Source organism: Nesoenas mayeri, assembly GCF_963082525.1.
Source record: "Nesoenas mayeri genome assembly, chromosome: 11".
NCBI lineage: Eukaryota > Metazoa > Chordata > Aves > Columbiformes > Columbidae > Nesoenas > Nesoenas mayeri.
In genome coordinates this window covers 20,479,017-20,503,167 of record NC_137563.1, presented here as the reverse complement: position 1 = coordinate 20,503,167, position 24,151 = coordinate 20,479,017, and the positions used below count along the sequence as shown (strand labels likewise).

At 46.2% G+C, this 24,151-nt stretch overlaps 1 protein-coding gene across 1 annotated transcript in view; it reads right to left on the bottom strand.

Annotated features, from left to right (window-relative positions):
• Positions 1 to 24,151, bottom strand: part of MYO9A (myosin IXA) — a gene marked incomplete at its 5' end in the record, with an annotated part of 128,435 nt that overhangs the window by 7,151 nt on the left and 97,133 nt on the right. Inside the window, 18 exons of the mRNA XM_080351334.1 lie at positions 107 to 299; positions 2,792 to 2,853; positions 3,700 to 3,811; positions 4,251 to 4,298; positions 5,215 to 5,403; positions 6,093 to 6,209; positions 6,576 to 6,799; positions 7,142 to 7,299; positions 7,717 to 7,829; positions 11,889 to 12,101; positions 12,605 to 12,683; positions 13,447 to 15,087; positions 16,019 to 16,329; positions 17,099 to 17,248; positions 17,446 to 17,568; positions 18,532 to 18,642; positions 19,494 to 19,574; positions 23,317 to 23,439. Of these exons, the coding sequence (XP_080207460.1) occupies positions 107 to 299; positions 2,792 to 2,853; positions 3,700 to 3,811; positions 4,251 to 4,298; positions 5,215 to 5,403; positions 6,093 to 6,209; positions 6,576 to 6,799; positions 7,142 to 7,299; positions 7,717 to 7,829; positions 11,889 to 12,101; positions 12,605 to 12,683; positions 13,447 to 15,087; positions 16,019 to 16,329; positions 17,099 to 17,248; positions 17,446 to 17,568; positions 18,532 to 18,642; positions 19,494 to 19,574; positions 23,317 to 23,439 (4,048 nt within the window). The remainder of the gene's footprint in view (positions 1 to 106; positions 300 to 2,791; positions 2,854 to 3,699; positions 3,812 to 4,250; positions 4,299 to 5,214; positions 5,404 to 6,092; positions 6,210 to 6,575; positions 6,800 to 7,141; positions 7,300 to 7,716; positions 7,830 to 11,888; positions 12,102 to 12,604; positions 12,684 to 13,446; positions 15,088 to 16,018; positions 16,330 to 17,098; positions 17,249 to 17,445; positions 17,569 to 18,531; positions 18,643 to 19,493; positions 19,575 to 23,316; positions 23,440 to 24,151) is intronic.

Here is a 24,151-nt window from a genome sequence, read left to right as displayed (position 1 = left end):
CCTTTCCTTTGCCCTGATGAAGCATCCCACCTTCCTCACATCCAACCTTGATGTTGCAGAGATTTTTCTCCCTGTGGTGTTTCTCTTTCCTTCCCTGTCGTTTTACCTGTATCGAGTCCTTGCCGCAGCTCCTTGATCTTGTTGGTGGAGCCTGATTTTCTGTAAATACCCTCCGTGTACAGCCCGTGCATCTCGATGTAGTTGATGAGCTTCTCCACCAGCACCGGCACCGCTCGTTCCCCGCTGGTCAACCGGGAGAGCTCCACACCGAACTGTCGAGATGAGAGCTCGGGGTCATACTGGTGGTGAGAAAGAAACAAAAAGGTTTTAAAATCCCGCTGGAGCACTTGGATCTCACTACTATTCAAACTTCTTCAGCTGATCCAGGTGACCTGCAGGTCAGTCTAATACAGGAAGAGAGGACAGCCAGCAATGTACAATGTGCAATGCTAAAACAGGCCCTCAAGTCATAAAAGTCTGAATTTCCATGGTGGTCCTCCACCTCCTGCCTCTCTGGCACTGGCTCCAGGGATGATTCCATGGCCTGAAGCAGAACAGATAAATCTGAGTCTTGGGTACTTAGATAAACTTGCAGCATGGGAAATCACAAAATGTCTGTGAACAAACACAATGTCAAACTAAGAGCATGAAGAAAACTCATCTACATCTGCCAGGAAAGATGCATTTGATACCTGCAAACGCTCACTGGAGATCTGATATTTGTGAACGAAGTCCTCCTGAACAGGAGATTCTGGGTGGAAAATGGCAGAAGATCTAATAAAATCTGGACACAAAGACCCAGTCCCAGCAAAGGGAACATGAGACAGCACACGCTGTCATCAGCGAGGTGGTGGTGACCACCAGCCGGGTCCCAGCTATGAACTGCTCCTGCATCTGTGTTTTTCCCACTCAATCTCACAGTATCACAGTATCACAGTATGTTTGGGATTGGAAGGGACCTCAAAAGATCATCTAGTCCAATTCCCCTGCTGGAGCAGGAACGTCCAGGTGAGGTCGCACAGGAACATGCCCAGGTGGGTTTTGAATGTCTCCAGAGAAGGAGACTCCACAACCTCCCTGGGCAGCCTGTTCCAGTGTCTGTCACCCTCACTGAGAAGAAGTTTTTTGTCAAATTTAATTGGAACCTCTTGTGTTCCAGCTTGATCCCTTGTCCTATCATTGTTTGCCACCGAGAAGAGCCTGGCTCCATCCTCGTGGCACTCACCCTTTAGATATTTATAAACATTAATAAGGTCACCCCTCAGTCTCCTCCAAACTAAAGAGCCCCAGCTCCCTCAGCCTTTCCTCATAAGGGAGGTGCTCCACTCCCTTAATCATCTTTGTTGCCCTACGCTGGACCCTCATCCTTTCATCCATCTTGTCAACCTTATGAGAAGATGTGGGGAAGATGCCCACGCTGTGTAATGCTCTACGGAAAAAAACCCCACCCCAGTAACATCTGGTCTCAGCTGCCAGTTGAAATCCATCAGCTGCTGTTCAACCAGTTGGCTGCTAAACCCAGGAGAAAACATGATGCCACAAAACCCGTGTGTGACTTAAACAGAGAGTCAAGTAGCTCCAAGATGAGGCGCAAATATGGGTGAAAACTATTGTCACTGAGAGAGGTGAGCTCAAGTTCACCATAAACCTGGAGAAAAAGATCCAGTCTGGGGCAAGGCTACCAGTTACAAAACCAAGAGTTGCTGGAAAATAAAGAGCTTTTTCTCAAAGCATAATAGGTGGTTTGTGGCTCCTTGTTGCTGAAAACAACCCTAAAATGTTAAACTACTGAGCACGGACAAGCCAGAGTCTTTCTAGAGAAGGAACTCCAACCACCCACGTGGAAAGTGGCTGTGGAGACACAGTGAACTCGCTTCCTTGGGTATGAAAAGCTCCTTGTGCAGAGAAACATCAAGAAATGAGAAGGCTCTGAGCATCTCTAATAAAACATGATCAGAGATCTCACGGAACTTCCCAGATCTGGAGAGGAGAAACTTGTATGAGGTGTTTCTCACTTTTGCAGAGATACTGCTGGGGAGTGAAAGAGCGCAGCAAAAATACCAAATCAAAGAAAAAATAGATATTTAACACATATATTCAGATTATTTCTTGGGAAAAATGTAAACACGCAGCTTTATGGAGTCTGTAGGGTTATAGAGGCTGCTCTTCCCCCAAGACTCCCAGGGAGCTGAAAAGCTTTGCGCGCATTATTATCCTGGCTGTATTATCATTTTTGGGGTATAAACATCAAAAAATAAACTATTTATTTTTTTTAAATCAAATCTTGATGATTTATTGTTAGCCAGGGCAACCTGCTGTATTCATTTGCTGTCCTTAAAGCCTGTAAACATATTTATTTCCTTGTTAGAGGACAGGGAGTGCTTGAGCATCCTCCACTGTTTGGGGACCACGTTGTGAGCCTGAGCTCGTATTTCCAAGAATAACCCCACATTTAAGAACGACCCCAGATTTTCATGTCCTTAAAAGCTATAAAATGAAGCAGTTTTCTATTATTCAGCATGGTGACAAAGCAGGGAACATCACTGCAACCTCTGCCGCGTGACTGGGCAGATATACAATGCTAAATTGCTGTGTTATTCTCAAAATATAAGCAAACACCCAAGTGCTGGTTGGAGAGACCTCCAGGGATCTCCAGTCCATGCTCCTGGTTCGAAGACAGGTGATTTCCAACATTATATCAAGTTCTGTGCCTGCAAATATATTTTTATACAAGTCTGAGATCGCCATCTGAAAGGTATTTAATGAAAGAAAAGGAATGAGAGACATTTACCTTTTTGGAGCACTTGGTTGTGGTTTTAAGACAGCACTTCTTGTGACAAGCATATTTACATACTGCAAGGAAGAAAAACAGTATTTAATAATCCAAAAAGTCAGATCGCTGCCGAAATATGAATTAGTATGAATTAAGTAGCTCCTCTGAGGACCAGCAGGTCAAAAGCACATTGAATTTGCAGTTCCAGGGGCCAAGTCTATACTAGATCCACTCAAACAAAAACAAATGAAGCCTTTAATTTTAAGTCCTTGAAACATTAAGAAAACCCTGATAGATCCACTCAGTAAATAATCCATGAGTCACTCTGAGCATGGGCACCCTTAAAGAGGCTGGAAATAGTACCTAATTTGTATTCTTCCTGCAGTGGGTATTGGCCTCAGGGTCGATATTTCAACCTAATCAAGGAAATGCCAAAAAAAACCCCAAGCGATGGATCATCCTTTCCCATCACTCCTCCTCCATTTTCATGATTTCTCCAAAAATACATGTGCCTAGAGGTCAAATGGGCTAAAACCAAGTGAATTTGCTGCAGTCATGAGGCCCACGGGCACACTGTGGGCTGAGCTCATAGGGGACATTCACCAAACCTGATTCTCTTGATCATCCTTCTTACTGTGATACTTGAATTTGGTTGGACCATATGAAATGATCATAGGACCTTATGGGATAAGATATGTAATGCAAAGCTCCCCCACACAAAACTAACCCTACTGTGAGATCTGGAAGGACTGACTAATTGACTTCGGAAATGCTTTAGACCTGTCCCAAAAGCTCTTTGAATGTGACAAAACCTAACTTACCTGAGAGTGGGGTTGCAGGAACAGGCAGTGAACACTTTTTAAAATGCAAAAAACTCATCACTGTGAAACACGCATGTGAAAAAAGGGCAAAGAGAATGTGCTTACATTTACAAACAGAAGCCCTGTCCATGATCCAGATCAAGGAGGAACAATATTCACAGTAGGTGGGGATGCTGTACTGGGTCGCCTTAAAAATGTGGCCGTTGTGCTCTTCCACCTGCGACAATAAAGATTCAGTGGTGAGAAAAAGGAGAGGGGCAAGAGTTTCCTGACTTTTAGCTGTTATTAGCTATTTTTGTTTCCTTTTCAACCCAATAACCCTGTAGGCAAACCAAAAAGACATCCAGCCAGTACAGGAACCAAACCATCATGAAACCAGGTTAGAAACTACGTTTGACTGGTCAGGTCCCCATGTTAAGAAGGTCTTCTAAGTGTCCATGGCCCCTTTTTGCCCTGCACTTGCATCCTTTGGAGTACTATCACACCCTTTAGGAAAAAAGGAGATGGAACCTCCTACATCTCTGATAAAATGTAGACCACATGCTGTAAGTTAATGCAGAAACCCAGGATAACACTTTCTGTTTTGCAATTAGTTCTGTAATAACTCCTGACATTATGTTTACTGTCTTGACCGATGTGGGACGTGCCCAACTCACCACATCCACTTCTTTTTTTCTTCTCTTTTTTCGCTCCGTTTTTGGTACCTGGTGTTAGAAAGAGATTTCAATCTTAGAATCATAGAATTTCCTGAGTTGGAATGTATCTAACATTGCCCACTGCTTTCCAGCCCCATCCTCCAGTGCATCTGCAGCCCCTTGAGAGTCATTCTAGGAAACCCTCCTGCGGATCACCCTCTTTTCAGAAATCTGGACAACTGGCCCCATCTCAGTCTCAGAGCTGGAATTAGATGCTCTGCCTCCAGGTCCAGCATCAGTGACCTAAAGCTCTTCCATGTGATGTGGACAACCAAGGAGGACATGGCACAGCAGTGCAGCTGAAGCTGATGCTCAGAAAACCTGCCTGGAGAGGAGCCTGAGGAGGACTCAGAGTGGAAGAGTCAGCAGATGGATTATTTCTACAATAAACACCATCTCCCAAACCCCAACCTGAGACCCTGTGGTTGTCCTCGCAGAAAGCAAGGAGCTCAGGTTTGTGAGAGGACACTGCAAGCTCTGACTGCCCTCAAAACTGTAGCTAGACCACAAGGATAGATGCTGCCTGTGTCCCCTTCTGCAACCCAACTGATGGGTGACACGTGGTCACCTGGGAAGAGGTCAAGAGACCAGGAAAGCTTGTATCTCTTTCCCTTTCCCCCAAAGATTGGAAAAACCCTCAAAAATCTAAAAAAGAAGCACCAGGAGATGCCTTTCCAGCCATCCACAGATGGTTGCAGCTTTGCCCTGGAGACAATGTCTACACATTGGCATTGGCCAAGGCCCAGCTCAGCCCAGATGTGAACTTGGCTTTGCTGAGCCCAGTGCAACACCACCAATGAATCATGTCAGCTCAGCTTAAAGCAGAGGAGAAGACAACAGAGGTTCCCACGTGTCTACAGAGAGCATGACCCCACAGAAAGACAGTTCCCAAATCTCCAAGGGGCTGAAGAAATGTGTCAGCTACCTTCACTGCGGTGTAGTCCAGGGGTTTGTACTCGATCATATATTCATCAAGGAAGACTTTGAAGGTATTGACCCAAACTTTCACTGGAGATTCACTCCAATCTCTCTGCTCAAGCCTCATAGTCTTCTCCAGAATCTGCTCGAATAAGGCGTAAAGGTCCTTATAGCGGATGCTTTTCCCATCATCCATCTTTTAAGGAAAAAGAAGCAAAAGGAAAAGCCATTTTTATAAGCCCCAGACTGTCTATTCTGCTCCAGACAATTATTTCAGCCTGACTGGCTTCCGACTGCTTGGGGAAAGTCCGAGTATGATTAAAGAAGACAAAAATGATCATCTAATAGAGAATTGTTTCATGACCTTTGGCAGGGTGGCTTCTCAGTGAGCAGAGCAGGAGGATGTTAAGTTCCAGCTCAAGTCTTAAAGGGAACTTTTAGTACAATCTGGGCAATAAAATAGCTTTTTTTGACCGCTCTGATCATAAGGCACAGTGATCATTGCTCAGATTCAGAAGTAGAAGAAGAACAGAGCTCCACGTTGATCAGACATTTCCACCACTCACAAATGTAACACAAAGGTTTCCAGGCACTCTGAGTGGCAAAGAGGGGTTTATTGACTTAAAGTCATCTCCCATTTGATCAGGAGCAACTGGTAACGAGGAGATCAGAAATCTCCACTCAACGTATATCGAGAGCTGATTAAAGAGGAAGAATTAATCCAAATTTACAGCTCATGGCACTGAACACAAAGGAAGATCATCCACCCTCTGGGCTGAGCAGAGCAGGAATGGAAAGCTTGGCAACCTCTCCATCACCAGGAGGACCCAGAGCATGTCGTTTCTCCTGGAGGTGGAAGTTCTCACCCATCATCTGCTCACTTACCGCCAACGCTGAGGAGTAAAAGCTGAATACGTTTTGTCGGAATTCCTTCAGAGCTTTCTTGAACACAACATCCACTAGCGTGTCTTTCTTGCTATCTTCATTGTCCAGTTCATTCATCTGCGAAACCAAAGGGGTTGATGTGCCCGTGCCACTTTTGCTGCGGCAGAGCACTGCAGATGAAGCAGAACTAACAAGTAGCTACGCCACCACAGGCAGATGATGTTAATAATGATTACAATACAATTTCTCCACCATGCAAACTACAAATACGAGCATTTCCCTGCAGCCTTCAACTCCTGCCCTCATTGGTCACCCATTTGTGATGCCACCAGCAACAGAAGCACTGAAGCTGCTGGGCTTGTGCAGAATGACCACATGTTGGTGCCCATCTTTTCTCCCAAGTGTTGCCACTGCTGCCCCCAAGATAATTTTGGTTTTGTCGCCTCCATCTGCTCTGGTGATTTATGTGAGGACAGGAGTTACCTTTTTCAGGAGAAACTCATCCATGCTCTTCAAGTCGCTAGCGCTGGTGATGATCTGCAGCGAGTCGTTCTGCCACTGCACGGGCTCCAGAGTCACGTTGCTGATCTTGACGCTGCGCTTGCGTTTCACTTTGGGAGAGGGTTCCTTGTTCTCCTTAAACTCCCGCCGGTAGATGCCAGACAGCTCAGGACTCCGTGGAGGGGTCAGGTGGTGAGGACCCAACTCTATGGGCGATAATTAAATAAGGGGGAAAGAGATTGATCCTCTAACCTACTTGGTGTTATTTCAGGTTGACACCATCCATGAATTCAAGAGAAATGAATCAGCACAGACATTTGATTTGTGCAGCTTCCCAAACCATCTTCCTCAGCTAGACCACACTTGTATATGATACTCCCAATTAGAGATACCCTACCCCTATAGATAAACCAACCTTCCTCAGTTCTATAGCTTTACCCAAGCCCCTATATGTAGCCCAATGTCAGGTTTAGACTCACTTTTCCCTTCGCCATGAAAGCAAATGCAATTTCTCTGCTCCTTACCACACCAGAATCTTCTCCACGTACCTTCTCCAAGCTGCAAGCCAGAAATCATCTCCCGGCCGGGGACTTCTTGCTCCGCGTAGAGCTCCAGCAGCTCAGATTGGGTAGCAAGCTTCTCCCGTGAGGTCTTCTTCTCTCCCTGCTTTCCCTTCCCCCAGAACCTCATCTTGGTTCGGTGAGGCCTGGAAATAAATCATGGAAAGAAGAATCATCTTAGCTAGGAAAATATTCTTACCAAAACTACCCCAACACTCCCAGATCTTCATGGTGTTTGAGGAGGAGTTAAATCCACGCAACTCCTACCAGAGAAAGTAGGCTACAAGTCCTCAGGAAAGGCAAGAAACTCAAGTTTCACGCATGCAATTGGGTGGTTTGGGATGGGATATCTGGCACACGGTGTCAAAACCTTGCCATGATATGAGCAGGATGCCTCTTCTAATTGAGCAAGTCCACAGTCGCATAGACAAGATGGGATGAGTAACTCGCGTGCTGGTTTTGGCAGGTGGAGCTCCAAAGGAGCCGGGGTGGTTCAGTGGGGGGATGGACACCAAGAAGGACACACGAGGGACTAATTTCCTGTCTCCAGCCACACTTCCTACCTCCCATCCGGAGCCAGGTTCTTCTGAGCGGCCGCCAGCTTCCCGATCTCCCCCTGAGACATGGTCTTGTGCAGTTTGGTTTGGCCTTCCCCGGAGGCGAATCTCTGCACTGTCTGGAATGATTCCAAGTACAAAGCGTTTAAAAATGAGACAGCTCTTGGGACGCCAGCTATTTTTTTTGTTTCCCTAGCAAAAATTAGATATTTCATCTGTTATGTCTTTATTTCTCTTCCTACAGGTGGAAACCTACAGCCCTGTTGAACTACCTACAACTAAAGAAATATTTTAATGCCTCATGAAACAGAAAGGCATTTCCCTTGCTCCAGCTCTACATTGAGGTCCAACCTTCTTTCTCCTTGAGCAACCAGTGATGAAATCCCAGAAAAGCCACGTTAACAGTGATTGTTAGCCATGATAAAGCAATTTGTGGTGTTCCCAGCATCCAAGGAACCTTCAGCCACATGGATATGTCCCAGCAGAGCTTCCTCCTCCAGCCCTTGTTGAGGATGTTACAGAAAAGACCATGGTCTTTGGGCCAAGGACACGTCAAAATGAACTATTTAGAAATAAGAGATTTTGCAGCTTTAATACAAAGGATATCTGCTTTTGCCACCATTTTATATTCTCTAGGATCAGTTTTAAGGGTGAAATGAATTTGCAATCATTCAGCCTAATGGGATTCCATGAAATAGTCTTGTTGTATTTAGAAGAAAATAGCAAATTTTGTTCTTTTTTCTTGCTTGTTTCCAATTGCAGCTGTGATTTCAGAGTTGGACTCCAGGAGAGACTTTTAGCATGAGGAAAACAGGGAAGACGATGGTTAAACATCTCCTGTAGCTTCCCCATCACCTGAATGTCTGCGCTGAACACACTGGGGGGTTCATTTTTCGCCTTTGGACTAAACCTCTACCAGCCAGGAGATGGCAGCACATGAGGCAAAATCGCAACTGGGAAAGACAAACTGCCTAAACCACCAAAGGGTTTCGTGTTTCTGTCGCTTTCACATTGCGCAATTTGTGGATGGATACTGGGAGAGGGGGGAAAGTTAAATCCATCCAGCCCAAACTTACTACTTGCTTTTAAAAATAACCTATTACAATATTTGCCCCATGTTACTGAATAATTTAACCTTTAATCACTTTCAGTGTTTTAGTTTTTTTTTTTTTCTAAGTATTTTGTGGAGGTATTTCCTCCCTTTTTTTTCTATTTCAACGCCATTTAAAGCACAGGCCAAGGGGATCACTGGGGCACCACAGGGGTTGCCCTATGAGACACCACAGCCACTTTATTGTTTCAATAGATATCAAACCTACTCCACAAGCAGACCTGGTGTGCAGATTTTGAAGCAGGACGAAGCAAGTGAAACCCCTGGCTCATGCAGAAGACTGAGTCAAAAACATCTGGAATGCACTTTTTAGCAAAAACTAGAAGAATAATGACTTAGGACAAGAGATCTTTCATTGCTGGCTCTTCAGGCATCCTTGGGATCAGCTGGTGACAGATACTTGGACTAATTTTGTCAATTCATGGCTTTATTACAGAGGTTGGAGCTAAATCGTTGCTTCGTTATCCACTACTCTCTCTCTAAGGGCTTCTGCTGAAGGACAATGTCTTTCAGAAGGTATTTCTGGTGTGGTTTCTCTAAGACTTTCTATTTAGCTGCTGCAGGAAAGCTCCCCAGGCTTAGGTGCAACTCAGAAGTGGTATTCATGTGTGCTGACCACAGCCAGGAGCTATTCCTCCCACTTGCACTTCTCTCACCGGAAGGTTGGTTAATCCTCAGCTCATCACCAGCCAAAAAACTCAATCAATGTTGAAGGCTTGGTCTTATCAGGAAGCCTTAAAGGCTCTTTGGAGTCAACTGAACCTTCAGCAGTCACCCTAAGTACTGGTGCCCGCTGGGTCTCAGTGCTGGCAGAAGGTGCTCTTGGTCTTTGCTTCTCTGGGATCCCACAGACTTAGGTCAGGAGCATCGGTTTCTGGTGGACCTCTACTTACACAGTCATTGAGTTGATAGGCAAGAAACCCAACGGGCGTAACGGGCAGGTTCACGCCAGCGTGGCTGGTGAGCCATCACATGCTCAACTTCCCAACGTCACACATGATCTCTCTTCCGTCTATCCAGCAGCCCTTGGCCACCGAGCAGCACATCAAAAGAGGCTTTTTTGGGAAAGTTGTAGCCAGGGGCAGAAGCCGTATGAATAAACTATTCACTAGCACGGAAACCAGCCCATACATGGCAGCTGCCTGACTCGTCTTCATGTGAACATCACAAGACATAACGATAGTGTCTACACAGACATCCCCCTATTCGAGCTTGTACCCAAACCAACATGCACCAGTATTGCTCCATTTGCAACACCCAAATGGGCTCTTCTAATAAACATGTATAAAAAGTCCCTATGTTTTGCTACTCGTGGCAATTCTGACCCAGAGAAGCCACAAGCCAATGGGCTGGTCCCCAACCTGCAATACAGATGGAAACACTGTACATGTCGGCAGGACACAGGGACATCAGGTTGCGCCGATGACGCGACTTCACAAGCAGCGATCGGTAGGAAGCAGAACTCGACCACACAAGGGGTGAAGGTGTTGAACACCAGTTAGAGCCAAGTGATAGGGAGCAGAGAAGGAGGATACGGGAGAGACGAGAGACAGTTGGCACCTACTACTACTTGCATGCGGTGAGAGCTGTTAAACCAGGTGAGCAGAGGCCCAAGGAGCATTTCCAAAGAGTGGGATGAGCCGGGTCCCTTCCCAAGGATGGAGTTTGCCAAGCGCCTTTGGCATTGGCTACAAAAAAATTAGATCTTTACAGCTAAAAAAGAAAACCTAAGGCTTTGTAAGAGGGTAGTCTCCAGGAACACAGCACTCTGGGTACAGCATGGCCCTTCTATGTAAAATAATATCTTTTGCTACATAAAATTGTCCCTTTCCTGGTCTCCAAAGCAGGGAGATTAGCTAAGAGGCAGCCCAGAGGCCTCACTTCATTGAACAGCCTCTTTCAATCAGGTTTCAAGTATTCCTGACTCAAAACTCCTGGAAATTTATCCAGAGCAACCTTCAAAAATCTGTGGAATTTGTAAATCTCTGCCCTCTTCCAGTGAGGAAATGATCCTGGGGAAAATTTAACCTTTATAATAAAAGCTGCTAACTGAAAAGTCACGAAGAGCTCTCCTTGTCCATCTGCCTCTGTTGGGAAAGATTTTAGGATTGCGCGAGAGGTTTGCTGGAACCAAGGCAATGCTGGAGCACAAAATAAATCACTAACTTAGGGTTTTGTGCTTTTGTTTGGTTTCATACTCAGCTGCACAGCCAGCAGCGCAGCCGGAGTAGAGGAACAAGGCAGCAAGAGACAATTCCTGGGGTTTATCCAGGGAATATCTCCATCACTTCAAAAAAAAACCCCAAACCATGAGTGGGCTGGAAGCTGTTGGCCTCTTCCACCCCCAAAACCTCTGCGTTTGTGCTTTCCTAAAGCAGCTTATCCGGGTGGGAGATTAAGCCTGAGATCAAGCACAGGCTCACAGAGCTGCAGCCCATGGACCTGCCAAGGGAAATCAGTTATTGTGCTTGAAAAGTCACTGAAGTTGGGGGTTTTTTTCTTTAAAATGCACTATTTCACTCTATTTTTATTGCCCAATTTACATGGTTTTGCTTTTTCTAAGAGCCACCTGCCAGCATTGCTCCTATAATTGAATAATCAGATGCTGTGGCTAAAGACACAAAATCAAAAGTAATAGGAGGTGAAAGACTTTCATCTCATTTTCTTCGTTGTCTGTTGCTTTTTGGATGGAGTTTGCTTTGATCTTTTCTACAGATGTGCACAGACCATTTTTAGAGCAGAAGGATCCCAGGGGGACTTTGATATTGAGGTTAAAAACCAGATTTTTAAAAGGTAGCTGTGCAATACAAGTTGCAACGCTACAGGAAAGCTATGGCAAGCATAGCTGATATTGAATCAAGCCAGGAAATATCCCCACGGCCAAGAAATACAAACATATTCCCCATTTTGCATCCGTTTCTGCTGTGTTCGCCGAGTTTACCCATCTCCAGCATCCTTGGAAGTGGGAGAAGAAGCGGAGGAGGGATCAGTGCAGCTAAGGTTAGCAAAGAAAGGCTCCGCTCGCTCTCTTTTTCAATTTTCCCCGTCAAGTTGGAATATAATTTACCATTTCGGAGTCACTGTAACAGGCCTGGCCCAGCCGGGCTGCAGGCACCGCCTCGGGGTGAGGAGGTTGGTCAGAGGAGAGAAGGAACTCAAAATTGCCATCGTAATCATCTTCCTCCGTATCCCCCTCCCCATCGGGAAAAGTACCTCTAGTCAAGAAATCGGAGCGCGTCCGCGCCATGCGGGCTTTCTTTTTATGGGTCGGTCTGGAAACCTGCTTGACCAAATGATAAAACAAACAACAAAAAAGGGGTTTTAAAACGAAAAGGAGGTTCTACCGATGTTTGGCATCATAGTGTAGCTCAAGTACAGGCTTAAGACATCTCTGAGCGACGATGCACCCCAGGGAGGGGACACAATATTACACGTAATGCAAAAATAAACAGCAAAAGACTGGGAAAAACAACAACCAAGACAGCACGATGAAAATGGACAATCATGGATGTTACTCAAACGTACGTTAAACCAAAGCAAGACAAGACTGTGTTGGACAGTGTTTGCCATCAGGACCACGAGATCCTTTTTAGCCAGAGTTAACACATTAACGCTATGGGGGCTTTTATCACAAGAAGGTGTGAATCCTCCTTCCCTGTGTCTGGCAGCTCTTGTGATTTACAGTTCACTTCTTTGAAGCTCTTGAGGGAAAACTGGCTGGATAACGTTTTTCCCCCGTCTCTCTGTTCAATTAAAAGAGAAAATAATTGAGCCACAACTTACCTCTCCTCTGCCAGACCCCGGCATCTTAAATGGTTTCCGAGATAGTTCAACCTTGGACAGGCATTGGTGACTTGGTTCCCTGTTGAAACACAACAAACCAGAGATGTTTCATCTTCTAAAGTCCTTTCCGCCGCGCCAGCCCAACTCGCGGGAGCGTACAAATGCGCAGCCCAAGCAGCCAAGACCAAAACTGCAAGGTTGAGGTCACGGGGCTTTGGAATCACTTAGAATTCTTCAGGATTTGAGTTAACACCTCATCATGGTGGTTTACGGATGGTGCCTTTTCTATATTCTCAAATGTGATCGTTCTGTTGCAGATTAAAAAGTCAAATTCATGATTTTTTAATTTATTTCTTTTTTCCTATTGCTTGTTCTGTGCGTGAACAGAACAAGCCAAAACCTCTCAAAAAATCAGGCAAGGCAGCTTAAGGAACAGGATAAACCAGAAGCAAATGTTGTTCCAGGATATTTTTGCCTTATTTAGTCATTTCTGCTCTGACCACTGAAAAATCCTGAGGATTTTTTCTTCATCTTTCACCTTGAGAAATAAACTCCTATCACCGCTCATCTCAGGTAAGTGAAAACAACATCAACTCTAGTAACTCACTTCACCTGTGAATGTCTATGATTATCTCCCCTGGCTGACATAATGCCCATCACATAAGAAAGCAAGAAGTCATATTTTCAGCTCATTTTCCTTTTCCTCTCATCTTTGAAATTAAAAAACCCCTTCTTTTCAACAGAGGTTTTGTACAGTCTCTAGAAGCAAAGTTCTGGACTGTTTGTGTGGTCTTTAGGAGATCAAAAAGTCTATGGAGAAAGCACATCGTCCTTCTACTCACTGGAGGCCGAAGGGATTGTCTTTCGGTGTGAAGAAGATGGCGCTTGCCCTCGTCTCCTCGGTGGCCTGGTTGGGCACCCGGGGCTGCCGAAGACGTTCCATCCTCGCAAAGTGGCTGCCTGGGAGGTCCTTGGGGTCCAGAGCTGGCTTGGAATGGGCCCGGGGTTCCAGAGGCGATCCTGGTTGAGTTTCTCTTCGCTCCATGAACATGCTGACGGGTCTGTCTTTGGGGGCACTGTGGGCTGGAGAACTTCCCCTGGTCCCAACGGTGAGACCTTTGATGTCCACCGATGGGGTTGGAGTCACACCTGGGGGGACACTGTGCTCCCCTCGGCTCGGGGGGTGCAGGATGAGGACCGATTGAGGTCGGTTGTCCGGTTTTTTGGTTGGTTTGAGGGAAGGGTCCTTCATTCTGCTCTGCTCAACCCTCTGCAAAGCCTCCACCCCCCCTTGCTGCTCGAAGGCTTTGCGTTGTTTCTCCAGAATTTCCTTCTGCTGACGGATCTGCTCCATCATCTGCCTCTCATTTTGGAGCTGAAGCTGCTTTTGCCGTTCCTCCTTCTCCACATTGAGTTTTTCCAGTCTCTTGATGACAGAGTCTGGAGAATGGGCCTGTGTCGCAGTTGCTGCTCCATGTTCCTCTCTCCTGGTAGAGGACTTCTCCTCTTCCTCCTCTCCCAAGGCTTTGCCCTGGGGCTCAGAGTCCTTCCTGACCTCAGAGAATGTAACTGTTCTCTCCTCTCTTTCCCCTGCTTTGTTCCTCAGTTTATTCTCCACCAGCTTTACCTTCATGTCATCTTGTGGTGGCACATAGAAAGTGGGTAGATTGCTGGCAAGGAAGGCTTCTCTCGGATGCCCCTTGTATAGAACATTCTGGGGGTCGCAGACCTTCACGGGGAGGTTATTGGGGAGCTCCAGGTCTGAAGGTGTCCTCCTGCAACTGGGCAAATTGCTGTTCACATCTGCCCCACCAAAGGTCTTCTCCTGCAGAAGAGCCTGGGGACTGCTAGGCAAAGAGTCCATGGAAAACAACGGTGTATCTTGCTCGTCTAAAACTAAGGAAATGTGTTTATTACTTGGGGTATCTTCACAGCTTAACATCTCGAAGCTCCCTTGAGAGCTCTCGCTCTCTGGCGTTCCCTGAGGGGAATGAAGTGCCTCAGATACCAGCTCGGTTGACCACCGCCGCTCTTCGGAAGGTGACAGCCCACCGCTGGAGCGGACCTTAAGCAGCTCCAAGCTAAATTTTGCCTGTTCCAGTTCCCGCATCCTCCGACTTTCCCTTTTTGCACGAACCACTTTTTTCTGGTTGAGGTCCTCCAACGACTTGGGTCTCTCTCTCACAACAACCTCCTCTTCAGTGTCCATCCCGCTCTGGCTACTGGCTCTCTCTTGCCTTTTGTACAATAAACTTGCCGAAGTATCCAGCAGGTCCACGTGATTCACCCGATTATTCTCCATCAACAATTTATGTTCCTCTACAGCTCTCACTCGCTCTTCAAATGAGCCATCCTCCCACTTTGATGGGTCCGAGCCCTTGATTTCCAAAGCATCATCTGCCTCCGGCCCATCCTCTTCTCTAACCGACAGGCCGTTCTCCAGCTGCATCTCTTTTAACCGCTGCTCTTTCAAAGCTTGAAACCTGCAAGCAAGCAGAAAAACAGCACATTTTACCCCCGTGCCCACTTCAAGGCACCGCACCGGTGGCATCTCATCACCACCAGCCTCACCATCACCACCTCAAGCAACCCTCCTTGCACATCTGGTGCAAGGCGATGCAAGCGCACGTTTGGTTTTTGACCTTCTCCTGTCCCGTCATCTCTTCTAACCAAGGATCCCCTCAACGCACCCGAAAGCTCCTCTCATGCTGACAACGGCGGCTCCAGCCTTCACCTTTGGCCTGGCTCATTTTGTAACTGATGGAGCCAGAAGAGCTTAACCGATCGCACCCCTTGGCTTCTCCATCTTCATCATCGTTCCTGGGCTGTCTCTGGTACCGCTAGCAGGGGCTTCAACCCCAAGAGCTCCTTCCAGCTCCCAAATCTTCCTTCCACCCTACATGAAGGTGCTCCACACCTTGCAGAAGAACAAACCGAGCCCTGCTCCGCAGCTGGTGAGCCGAGGCATGGCTGGAAACCCTCTCCCCTTTGCGGCAGCTGGTTCCAGTATCTCCTGTCCCCGTGAGACAGCACAGCGATGAGATCGGTGAGCCGAGCTGAGTTAAAAATAGGCTACTTAAACTGGTGCTGCTGCCAAGGGGAGAAAAAAAACCAACCTAGGAGTATTTATGGGCTCAGCTTTCCACTGCCTACGTGCTCCAACCTGAAATAGGCTCTGCTGATTCGAAGAGTAAGATGTGCAGCTAAATAAACTCCTTTGTTAGAAAGTGTGGACAAGGGAAGGATGGGGGCAGGTCAGAACAGGGTCAGAGATCCTATGAAGGGACAACATCTTCTGTAAGTCACCGTAGTCCAAGTAGAACTCCCACAAACCACATTCCCCCTCACTGGGTACAATCAGAAAATGTTTGGGTTTTTTGTTGATTTTTTTTTAATCGAGGCCACCGGTGTTACCTCTGCCGTGCTAAATATCCCCTGCACGCTGCTTGCAAGCAGATGACTTTGCTCCTGCTGGCCGTGAAGGACCGTTTGGTGCGATGTCCTCGCCAGGCGGCCTGGATGCTGGTGGCCGCCTCGTGCCGCCGCTTGGCGTGTTCCCGCCAGCAGCTCTGGATGAGCTGGGCTGCAAACTGCATCTGCAGGAACCTCCTCCTCTCCACGAAGCCGCGCCAGTGCGTCTGGAGAATGACGGCGGCTTTGCTGAGGGCGAGCGGGTCTGGGGACGGCTTGCCTTGTTTTCGGCTCTGGTAGTTACGCCAAAATCTCTGCAAAGACAGTGGGGAGCTCCTTGTAACAGGTGTTGCATGGGGATGGGAGAGCTCTGGCCTTCTGCAGAAACAGTGTGGCCAAGCCCAGGGCAGGCACCGTCCCTGTGCTGGGCACTGTGGAGGCCAAACCTCAAATCCTGGGGGCAGTTTTGGGTCCCTAACACCAAGAAAGGCCTTGAGGTGCTGGAGCGAGTTGAGAGAAGGGAACGGAGCTAGTGAGGGGCTGGAGCACAAGTGTGATGGAGCGGCTGAGGGACCTGGGGGTTCAGCTGGAGAACAGGAGCTGAGGGGAGACCTTCTGATCTCTGAACTGCCTGAAAGGAGCTTGGAGCCAGGGGGGTCGGGCTCTGCTCCCCAGGAACAAGCGCCAGGAGCAGAGGAAACGGCCTCAAGTTGCACCAGGGGAGGTTGAGGTTGGATCTGGGAACAATTTCTTCCCCAAAGGGCTGTGGGGCATTGGAACAGGCTGCCCAGGGCAGTGCTGGAGTCACCATCCCTGGAGGGGTTGAAAGGACAGAGATGAGGTTCTCAGGACATGGGGCAGTGCCAGGGCTGGGTAATGGTTGGACTCCATGATCTCAAGGGTCTCTTCCAAACAAAATGATTCTATGATTCTGTGCAACCTTTCCAACCCCGTCCCCCAAATTCCCTACCTATCACAGCACAAGGAGTCAAATCCTGATTGCAAGCTCCTTCTTTGCAGAGGGGAGCAGATTTTAGGATTCGTGGATTGTAATTTGCAACAAAATCAGGTGCCGTCACCCACCTGTATGACCACAGCCGCATGCCGTAAGCTGAGGAACTGCCTTCTGCAGAGCAGGCTGCGGAACCAGCGCTGCAGCAGCGTGATGCGGCGCAGCACCTCCTGATGGAGCAGGTCCTGCAGAAGCTGTCGCTCTCGCTCCTTCACAAAAACCTGGCCAAAAAAAGAGATATTCCTGACTTTTTTGCATTAACATTAGCCAAAGCTTCATTTGAACCATTTGCTTCTGGCAAACAGAAGCTTCATTAATTAAAAACATACATAAAGATGTCTATTTATCCTTATGGAAATGCAGGCAAATGTTATATCTATATCTTAAATGGAAGGCTGAGCTGAGGATAAACATTTACCATTGTTCTCCCAACTTGGTAATTGTCTGGATCAAGTTTGATTTTCCTGAAGAAATCATGGATATTGTGCTTGGACGGGCTGATTCCTTGTGGCAGAAGAACATGGAAATGGTTCACAAAATCCTGAGAAGGAAAATAAAACACCAAGATTTGGTTAGATGAGTCCTGCTGTGTCTCTTCCTTCCATAAATAACGGATTTGCTCCACATGAAACAGGGTCTATCGAGTGAGCAGAAGGACAGATAGCATTTTATGGACTAGGGGACACCAAGTTTCCTAAATTGTTCGTGGTTTGACAGGAAAAAACATCAAAGCAGGGCCCCAGCAATATTCACATGTTTTTAGCGTAGGAGGAAAGATTCTGCAGAACCAGCGGGGTCATCTGGAGTGAAAAATGCTCCAAATCCTCCACAAGAGCTGCTGCGGAAGGGGGTTACCAGCATCTGCAAAGCATCCTTGAGATGCTCTGTCGGTTACTGCTGTGAGGACTCAAAGAACAGAGGAGGTATGAGAGGAGAGATCCTCCCAAGCAAGGTTGGGAGCCACGCTCATGACAAAAAAATATGAGCTGTTTTCTTTTTCTAAACAGCTGCTGCGCAGCACACGACATCTGGCCCAAAGCAGCTGCCAGCAGGAGAAATATCAGCACCAGCAAAGCATGAAAGGACTGACATGTGCGCAAAACCTGTTAAAACCCAGAAAAGAAGAAAACAGGAAAAACTGGATAACTCTGAAGAGGTTTAGAGGATGCTCATCGCCCTCTCGATGGGACGCAGCCAGCACGGATGGGATGGGGTGAACACCACTCCCAGCTGATTGCAAAACCTGCCCAGAAAAGTGCGTGTAAACTAGATACTTTTTGCAAAAAGGAAGTCCATGTTATAAAAGAAGACTGCTTTTGTTCAAAAACCATGATGTTATCTGCAGAGCAGATAACTGGAGCAGCTTGCTAGAAACCAGCAGCGCAGCAAACGACACCAAGCTATAAATGCATTACTTTTAAAAAAACCAACAAGGTAGCAACATTCAGACAACTGGGATAATGATGCTAAAAGGTGAGGAAAGACCAAAAAGCTTTTCCCCCACCTGGAAGGAGTATTTGCAGCTGTATCCCGACTGGCGAATGCGAACGGTCTCCAGCATCCCCGTGTAGCGCAGCTGCCGCAGCACCAGGCTGTCGTTGAACCGCAGGGGCAGCTGGAAGGGGAAAGCAGGCCAATGATGAGCAAGTATTTCTTTTAAGTGAAGCTTTTAAGCGTGTAGATGGGTAAATGGGCTCAGCAGATGTGGCACATCTGCATGACACGCTTGTTGGCAACGATGCTGGGGAGAGAGGGAACACGGTCCCCGGGAACTGTATTAATCCCACCAGGGTTGAATCCTGTTTGCTTCCAAGATGCCATCAGATGACGACTTTCAAAGAGCTAATTACATATATAAAGCTACAAAGAAGGTTTTTTGGAGCCCCCAAACTGAATGAGACACCCCCAAGGGCATGGCTAATGGGTAAGACTGCGAGCAACTAAATCATCTCCTCAGCATAAAGCTTCATCTTTAAATCTGCGTAAAACTCCGAAGGGTTAATCCACAAGAAATCATCACTTCTGCAAGCTTCGTTTTAAACTGAGCCCATGAGACAAATCAATCCTTAAAGTCAAATTAAAAAAATATGATGCATCTTTGAGCCACTTTAATAATGTGGCTTATTCTACAAGTATCTGCTTTCACCCCGAGAAAGTTTATTTTAAAGAAGTTTTAGGGCTCAGTAACAGCACAAGTGAATCCACGGGTCTGAAAATCAAATACCAATGTATTTCTCATATAAATTAAACCATATGTTTTTCATAGACGTGTTGCAACAATTACAAGCAAAAAACCCTGTGCAGTTTCTCAAGAGCAACACCCGAGTGGTATCACCCACGTTTTTCATTGCTCATATACAAATATCTTCTAAATCTAAGTTTATTTAAGGCTTTCTTTTGGTTTTAACCCCCTGTAAATATTTCCCAAAGGATTTCCTGGAGGATTTTTCCCAGGTTGGGATTTACCTTTTCAGCATTAGATCGAATGCACTTGACAAAATAAGGTTCTGCTTGGCCAAGGGTCTCCATCAGCTTGTTGAGTGACGCCTGCAACAGAGAAGACATCTTCAGTTGGGAAATGGAGAAAAGACCGCAATAAATCCTGAAAATCCAAGTATTTAAGTCAGAAAACAAAAAACTTGGAACAAATGATGAGTAAACCAGGCAGAGGGAAATTGTTCCTTGAAATGAGCGTTTCGGTTCGAGCAACTTGGCTGGTTTTATCTTTACATCTGACAAATTACCTAGAAATAAATCTAATTGGACTTGATGATCTAGTTGGACTTGATGATCTCTGAGGTCTTTTCCAACCCCGTCGATTCTGTGATTCTGTGTAATTCTGGGTTGTATTATGAGATCCCGAGTTCGACATTGTTAACATCTCGAAGTCACGTCCTGCCCCTCACCAACAAACCTGTTCTAGATGTGAGCGGGAGCTCCAAGATGATGATTTAGCCCTTGTGCTAAATGCTTTTAAAATACAAACCAAATTTTCCTCTTTATTCCTGATTTTTAATTGTTAAAACCTTATTTATAGCCAAGAAATGACTTCGGTTTTTTTTAATGACAGTGGCGTGGAATTTGCAGTGATTTTTAAAGCCTACAAACACTAAACACTTGAGAAGCTTGTTTTAGAGGAGAATATTTTCAATGCTGGCCTGTTCCTGGCCTTATTCCTCTGCTGAAATGCACAGTTGTGATCACTGATAATAAAGGCTTTTCCAGGTTCCCATTTCCCCTTATTTCTGCATTATTCTTAGAAGTCAAGCCCACAAAATGGAATTTATATTGGCATCGTCGCTATGCAGACTTGTTCTAGTGGGACGTGATGCCAAATGTGCAAATCTTCAACTCTCCTGCGACGAAGCACAAACTCTTGGAACACAACGATACCGAAAATCAGAGTGTGCTGAGTCAGTCTGCGGCTGGTAAAGACGCTTTGCTGCATATTTATTATAAGCAGAGTTATGAATGTTTGAATATATCTGTTAATAAAGCAACGTGGTATTAGAAAGAAGCGTGTCGCCTAAAGATCTCATTGCAGGAAGCCTTTTCTTCTCTTTCTGATGGTTTTAAAAGGCGTCTTTAGGGAAGCCTTTCATGTTCAGAAGCGTTTATCTGGGGAAGATCCCACGCACGTGTGGCGCAGCTGCGTTCCACTTCGATTAACCGCACGCAAACGTCCCCGGCGCTCGCATTCCGGGTACAGCGGGAGCGCGACAATGTCCCTGAGCCCCACTGGTTTTCTTAAAAGTAGCTTGGAAATGCTTTTTAAAAACAAACTTAACCAAAAAACTATTAGGAGATATTGGAAATGGGCTGGAACTGCGGCCGCTTTGCATCTCGTCAGTGACATCCCGCACACGGCAGATGGTTCGGGTCTCCTCTGCCATCTGCTGCGAGCTCTGGGCACTGGGAATCCGCAAAGGCCACGTGAGGTCCCCGGATTAACCCCGTACCCTGTGCCTTTGTCCCTCCGCTTGTAAAACTTTCCGGCCACCCGCTCTTTCACCACCTGTATTCGGAATTTCAGGGTGTGATGAACTGTTTTGGCATCACCCCGCGCTATATGTGGCAGCATCTTTTCCTTTAGGGGCACAGCACACGTGGGATTTACATCTCCATCCTGCAGTTTAGGGAATGACAGTTTAGTTTTCAGCCCCCAAAGGCATCACTGCTCTTACAGCATCTTCTAATATGATACAGCTGTTTCAACTACCCAAGGTAGAGGTGTGGTTAACATCAATAGGAGATGGAGAGGGTGCAGGCCTGGTGTTTGGGCATTAGGCACAAGGCGGCATTTATCAGAAAAAAAGGGGGGAAAAAAGGAAAAAGCAAAAGGAAAAAGGCAAAAAGAAAGAAGGAAAAAGGAAAAAGGAAAAAGGAAAAAAGAAGAAAGGAAAAGGAAAAGGAAAAGGAAAAGGAAAAGGAAAAGGAAAAGGAAAAGGAAAGAAGATAAAAGAAAAAGTAAAAAGAAAAAAGAAAAGAGAAAAAAGGAAAGAGAAAAAAGAGGAAAGAGAAAAGAGAAAAAAGGGAAAAAGGAAAAGGAAAAATGAAAGAAGAAAAAAGAAAATAAAGAAAAAAGAGAAAAGGAAAAAGGAAAAAGGAAAAAAAGGAAAAAGAAAAGAAGAAGAAAAGAAAAAAGAAGAAAGGAAAAGGAAAAGGAAAAGGAAAAAAGATAAAAGAAAAAGGAAAAAGAGAAAAGAGAAAAAAGAGAAAAGAGAAAAAAAGAAAAAAGAAAAAAGAAAAAGAAGAAAAGGAAAAAGAAAAAGGAAAAAGGAAAGAGAAAAAAGTAAAAAGAAAAAAGGCCAAAAGAGAAAGAAAAAAGAGAAAAAAAGAAAAAGGAAAAAAAACAAATAAAAAAATAATAAAACCTCAGATACACACACAAAAAAGAAACCCCCCTGCAAAACAAACCCCCGTGGTAGGAAACATTCAGTTTTCCTGCCTGTGACCCAATTCCACCCGCTGCAGTTTTCCTCTCCTGCTCTGGCTAGCAAAGCCATCCGGCTGGCTCGCGCCGCGCTGCCTCCTGAGACAGCGCTTCTCTCCTACCAGCGCCCATGAAACGAGGGCTGCAGTGCCCACAGCTGGGCTGAGAGGAGCAGCAGTCGTGGCAGAGCTGCCTCTGACTTAGCATTGTATTCGTTTTCATTAAAAAAAGAATGTGGTGTAGACACAGCTCCTGCGTCGTCAAATCACCCCTGGGAAACAGCAGAAGGCGTAAGGTAAAGGTACTTGAATGATCTACTTTGCTGCAGAGGGATAGGGGGGAAATGTTCACAGTGTTTAGTGCTCTCTTATTTGTATGTGCTGTAAAAATAGATATAAAAATCTCGATTTTCAGATTTTCTATTTCTATAGGTTTGGGGAAGTCATTTCACTCCAAGACATCCCTGTCTCAAGCATCTCATGGTATTGCATGAATTAAACTCTGCAGAAGTGTGTTTAACCAACACACAATTAGATTAGACTAAGCTAAAATATACACATATATACACAAATGTGCATCAATATATGTGTGGTCATGTATATGCATAATTACTGAATCTTACCCAGATCTACACATGAACATTTTCTATAAATGACCCATGTCTCCAAAAAACGAAATTTGAAGCCAAAAGCAAGCCAGACTCACTGAGAAACCCATTTTTCACTGAAAAGCTGCTTTCTAACATTACCACCTGCTCATGTATGTGTGCTGTAGCAGTTTCCAAGCCCTGATGCACATATCGGAGGATTATTTTGGCTGTGGCTGTTCCTGGCGCACAGCACCAACACAACAAATGCCGTATCGATCCCTTCTCTGAGCTCCTCCACCTGCCGGGAGACAACGCAGCAATATTTGGACCTTCCTGCTCCTATTAAAATTCACGTTCTGGCTGGCTTGAAACCAGGTTCAATTTCATATGCTGAATGTGAGTAAAAAGACTGTAAAAATGTTTGGTTCGGGATTTTGCTGGAAAAAGCGCCACAAGGCGACAGTTTGGAAAGCGAGGTACCGGAGGATGGGGATACACCAACATCTCTGCTCTGCTGCTGATCCTCATGTCCCGTCTTGCTCCACCGCATCATCCCCCACCACGAGAACCACCATCACTCTTGTTTCTCTCCATTTACATCATTTTGATACCTGCAAGGTGTCTCCCAGCTTACCCAAGCTGCCTCCTCGGCTTAACTCCAGCCCTAAACTGGTGAGGATAGGACAGGACTGTACCTACAAGGGTCCTCCTTGGGACCAGGTATTGGGTTTTAGTTCACATCTCTGTGTTGGAGGGAAAGGATTTACCTGGAACTGGGCGCTGATGCTGGGCGGTTTTTTCTTCTTATGGAGATGGAGCAGAGATTTGGTGATGCGGTCGTGCAGCGTCAGGTTGGTCAGGTGCTTGAGGGACTTCACGTCCAGCATGTGCTGTGGACAAAGAAAAACTCCATTTACTCTTGATAAATACAAGAAGAATTAGATCTTCCCATCATGCCATCTGCTGTTTCCCTCTTTATACCCTCTGCGGGGCTTCCTTAGGTGACCACCCTACTTAATCTCAATGGGAAACATCGCTTGAAACATTGCTCTGCTCCCCCAGATCATGTTCCTCCAAACTCTTTCCATCTTTGACTACGGGAAATTTGGCTCTTCTACCAACTAAGGGTTGCAGATAAACTACTAATTATTAATGAACAGTTCATGGATTAACTGTGCCTTTCCAAGTGCAATGTGCATGTAGAGTAAAACCGGTTTTGCTCCTCCAGGTTCTCCATTCCTGGCCACCGAAGGGGCACCAGCGAGGACCACAAGGAGCGAGACCTGGACAGGCTGGAGACTTGGGCAGGGAAACATTTAATGAAATAGAACAAGGGCAAGTGTAGAGTCTTGAATCTGGGCAGGAACAACCCCAAGTTCCAGTATAAGTTGGGGAATGACCTATTAGAGAGCAGCGTAGGGGAAAGGGACCTGGGGTCCTGGGGACAGCAGGGTGACCATGAGCCAGCACTGGGCCCTTGTGGCCAGGAAGCCAATGGGACCTGGGGTGGGTTAGAAGGGGGTGGTCAGTAGGTCAGAGAGGTTCTCCTGCCCCTCTGCTCTGCCCTGGGGAGACCACACCTGGAATCTTGTGTCCAGCTGT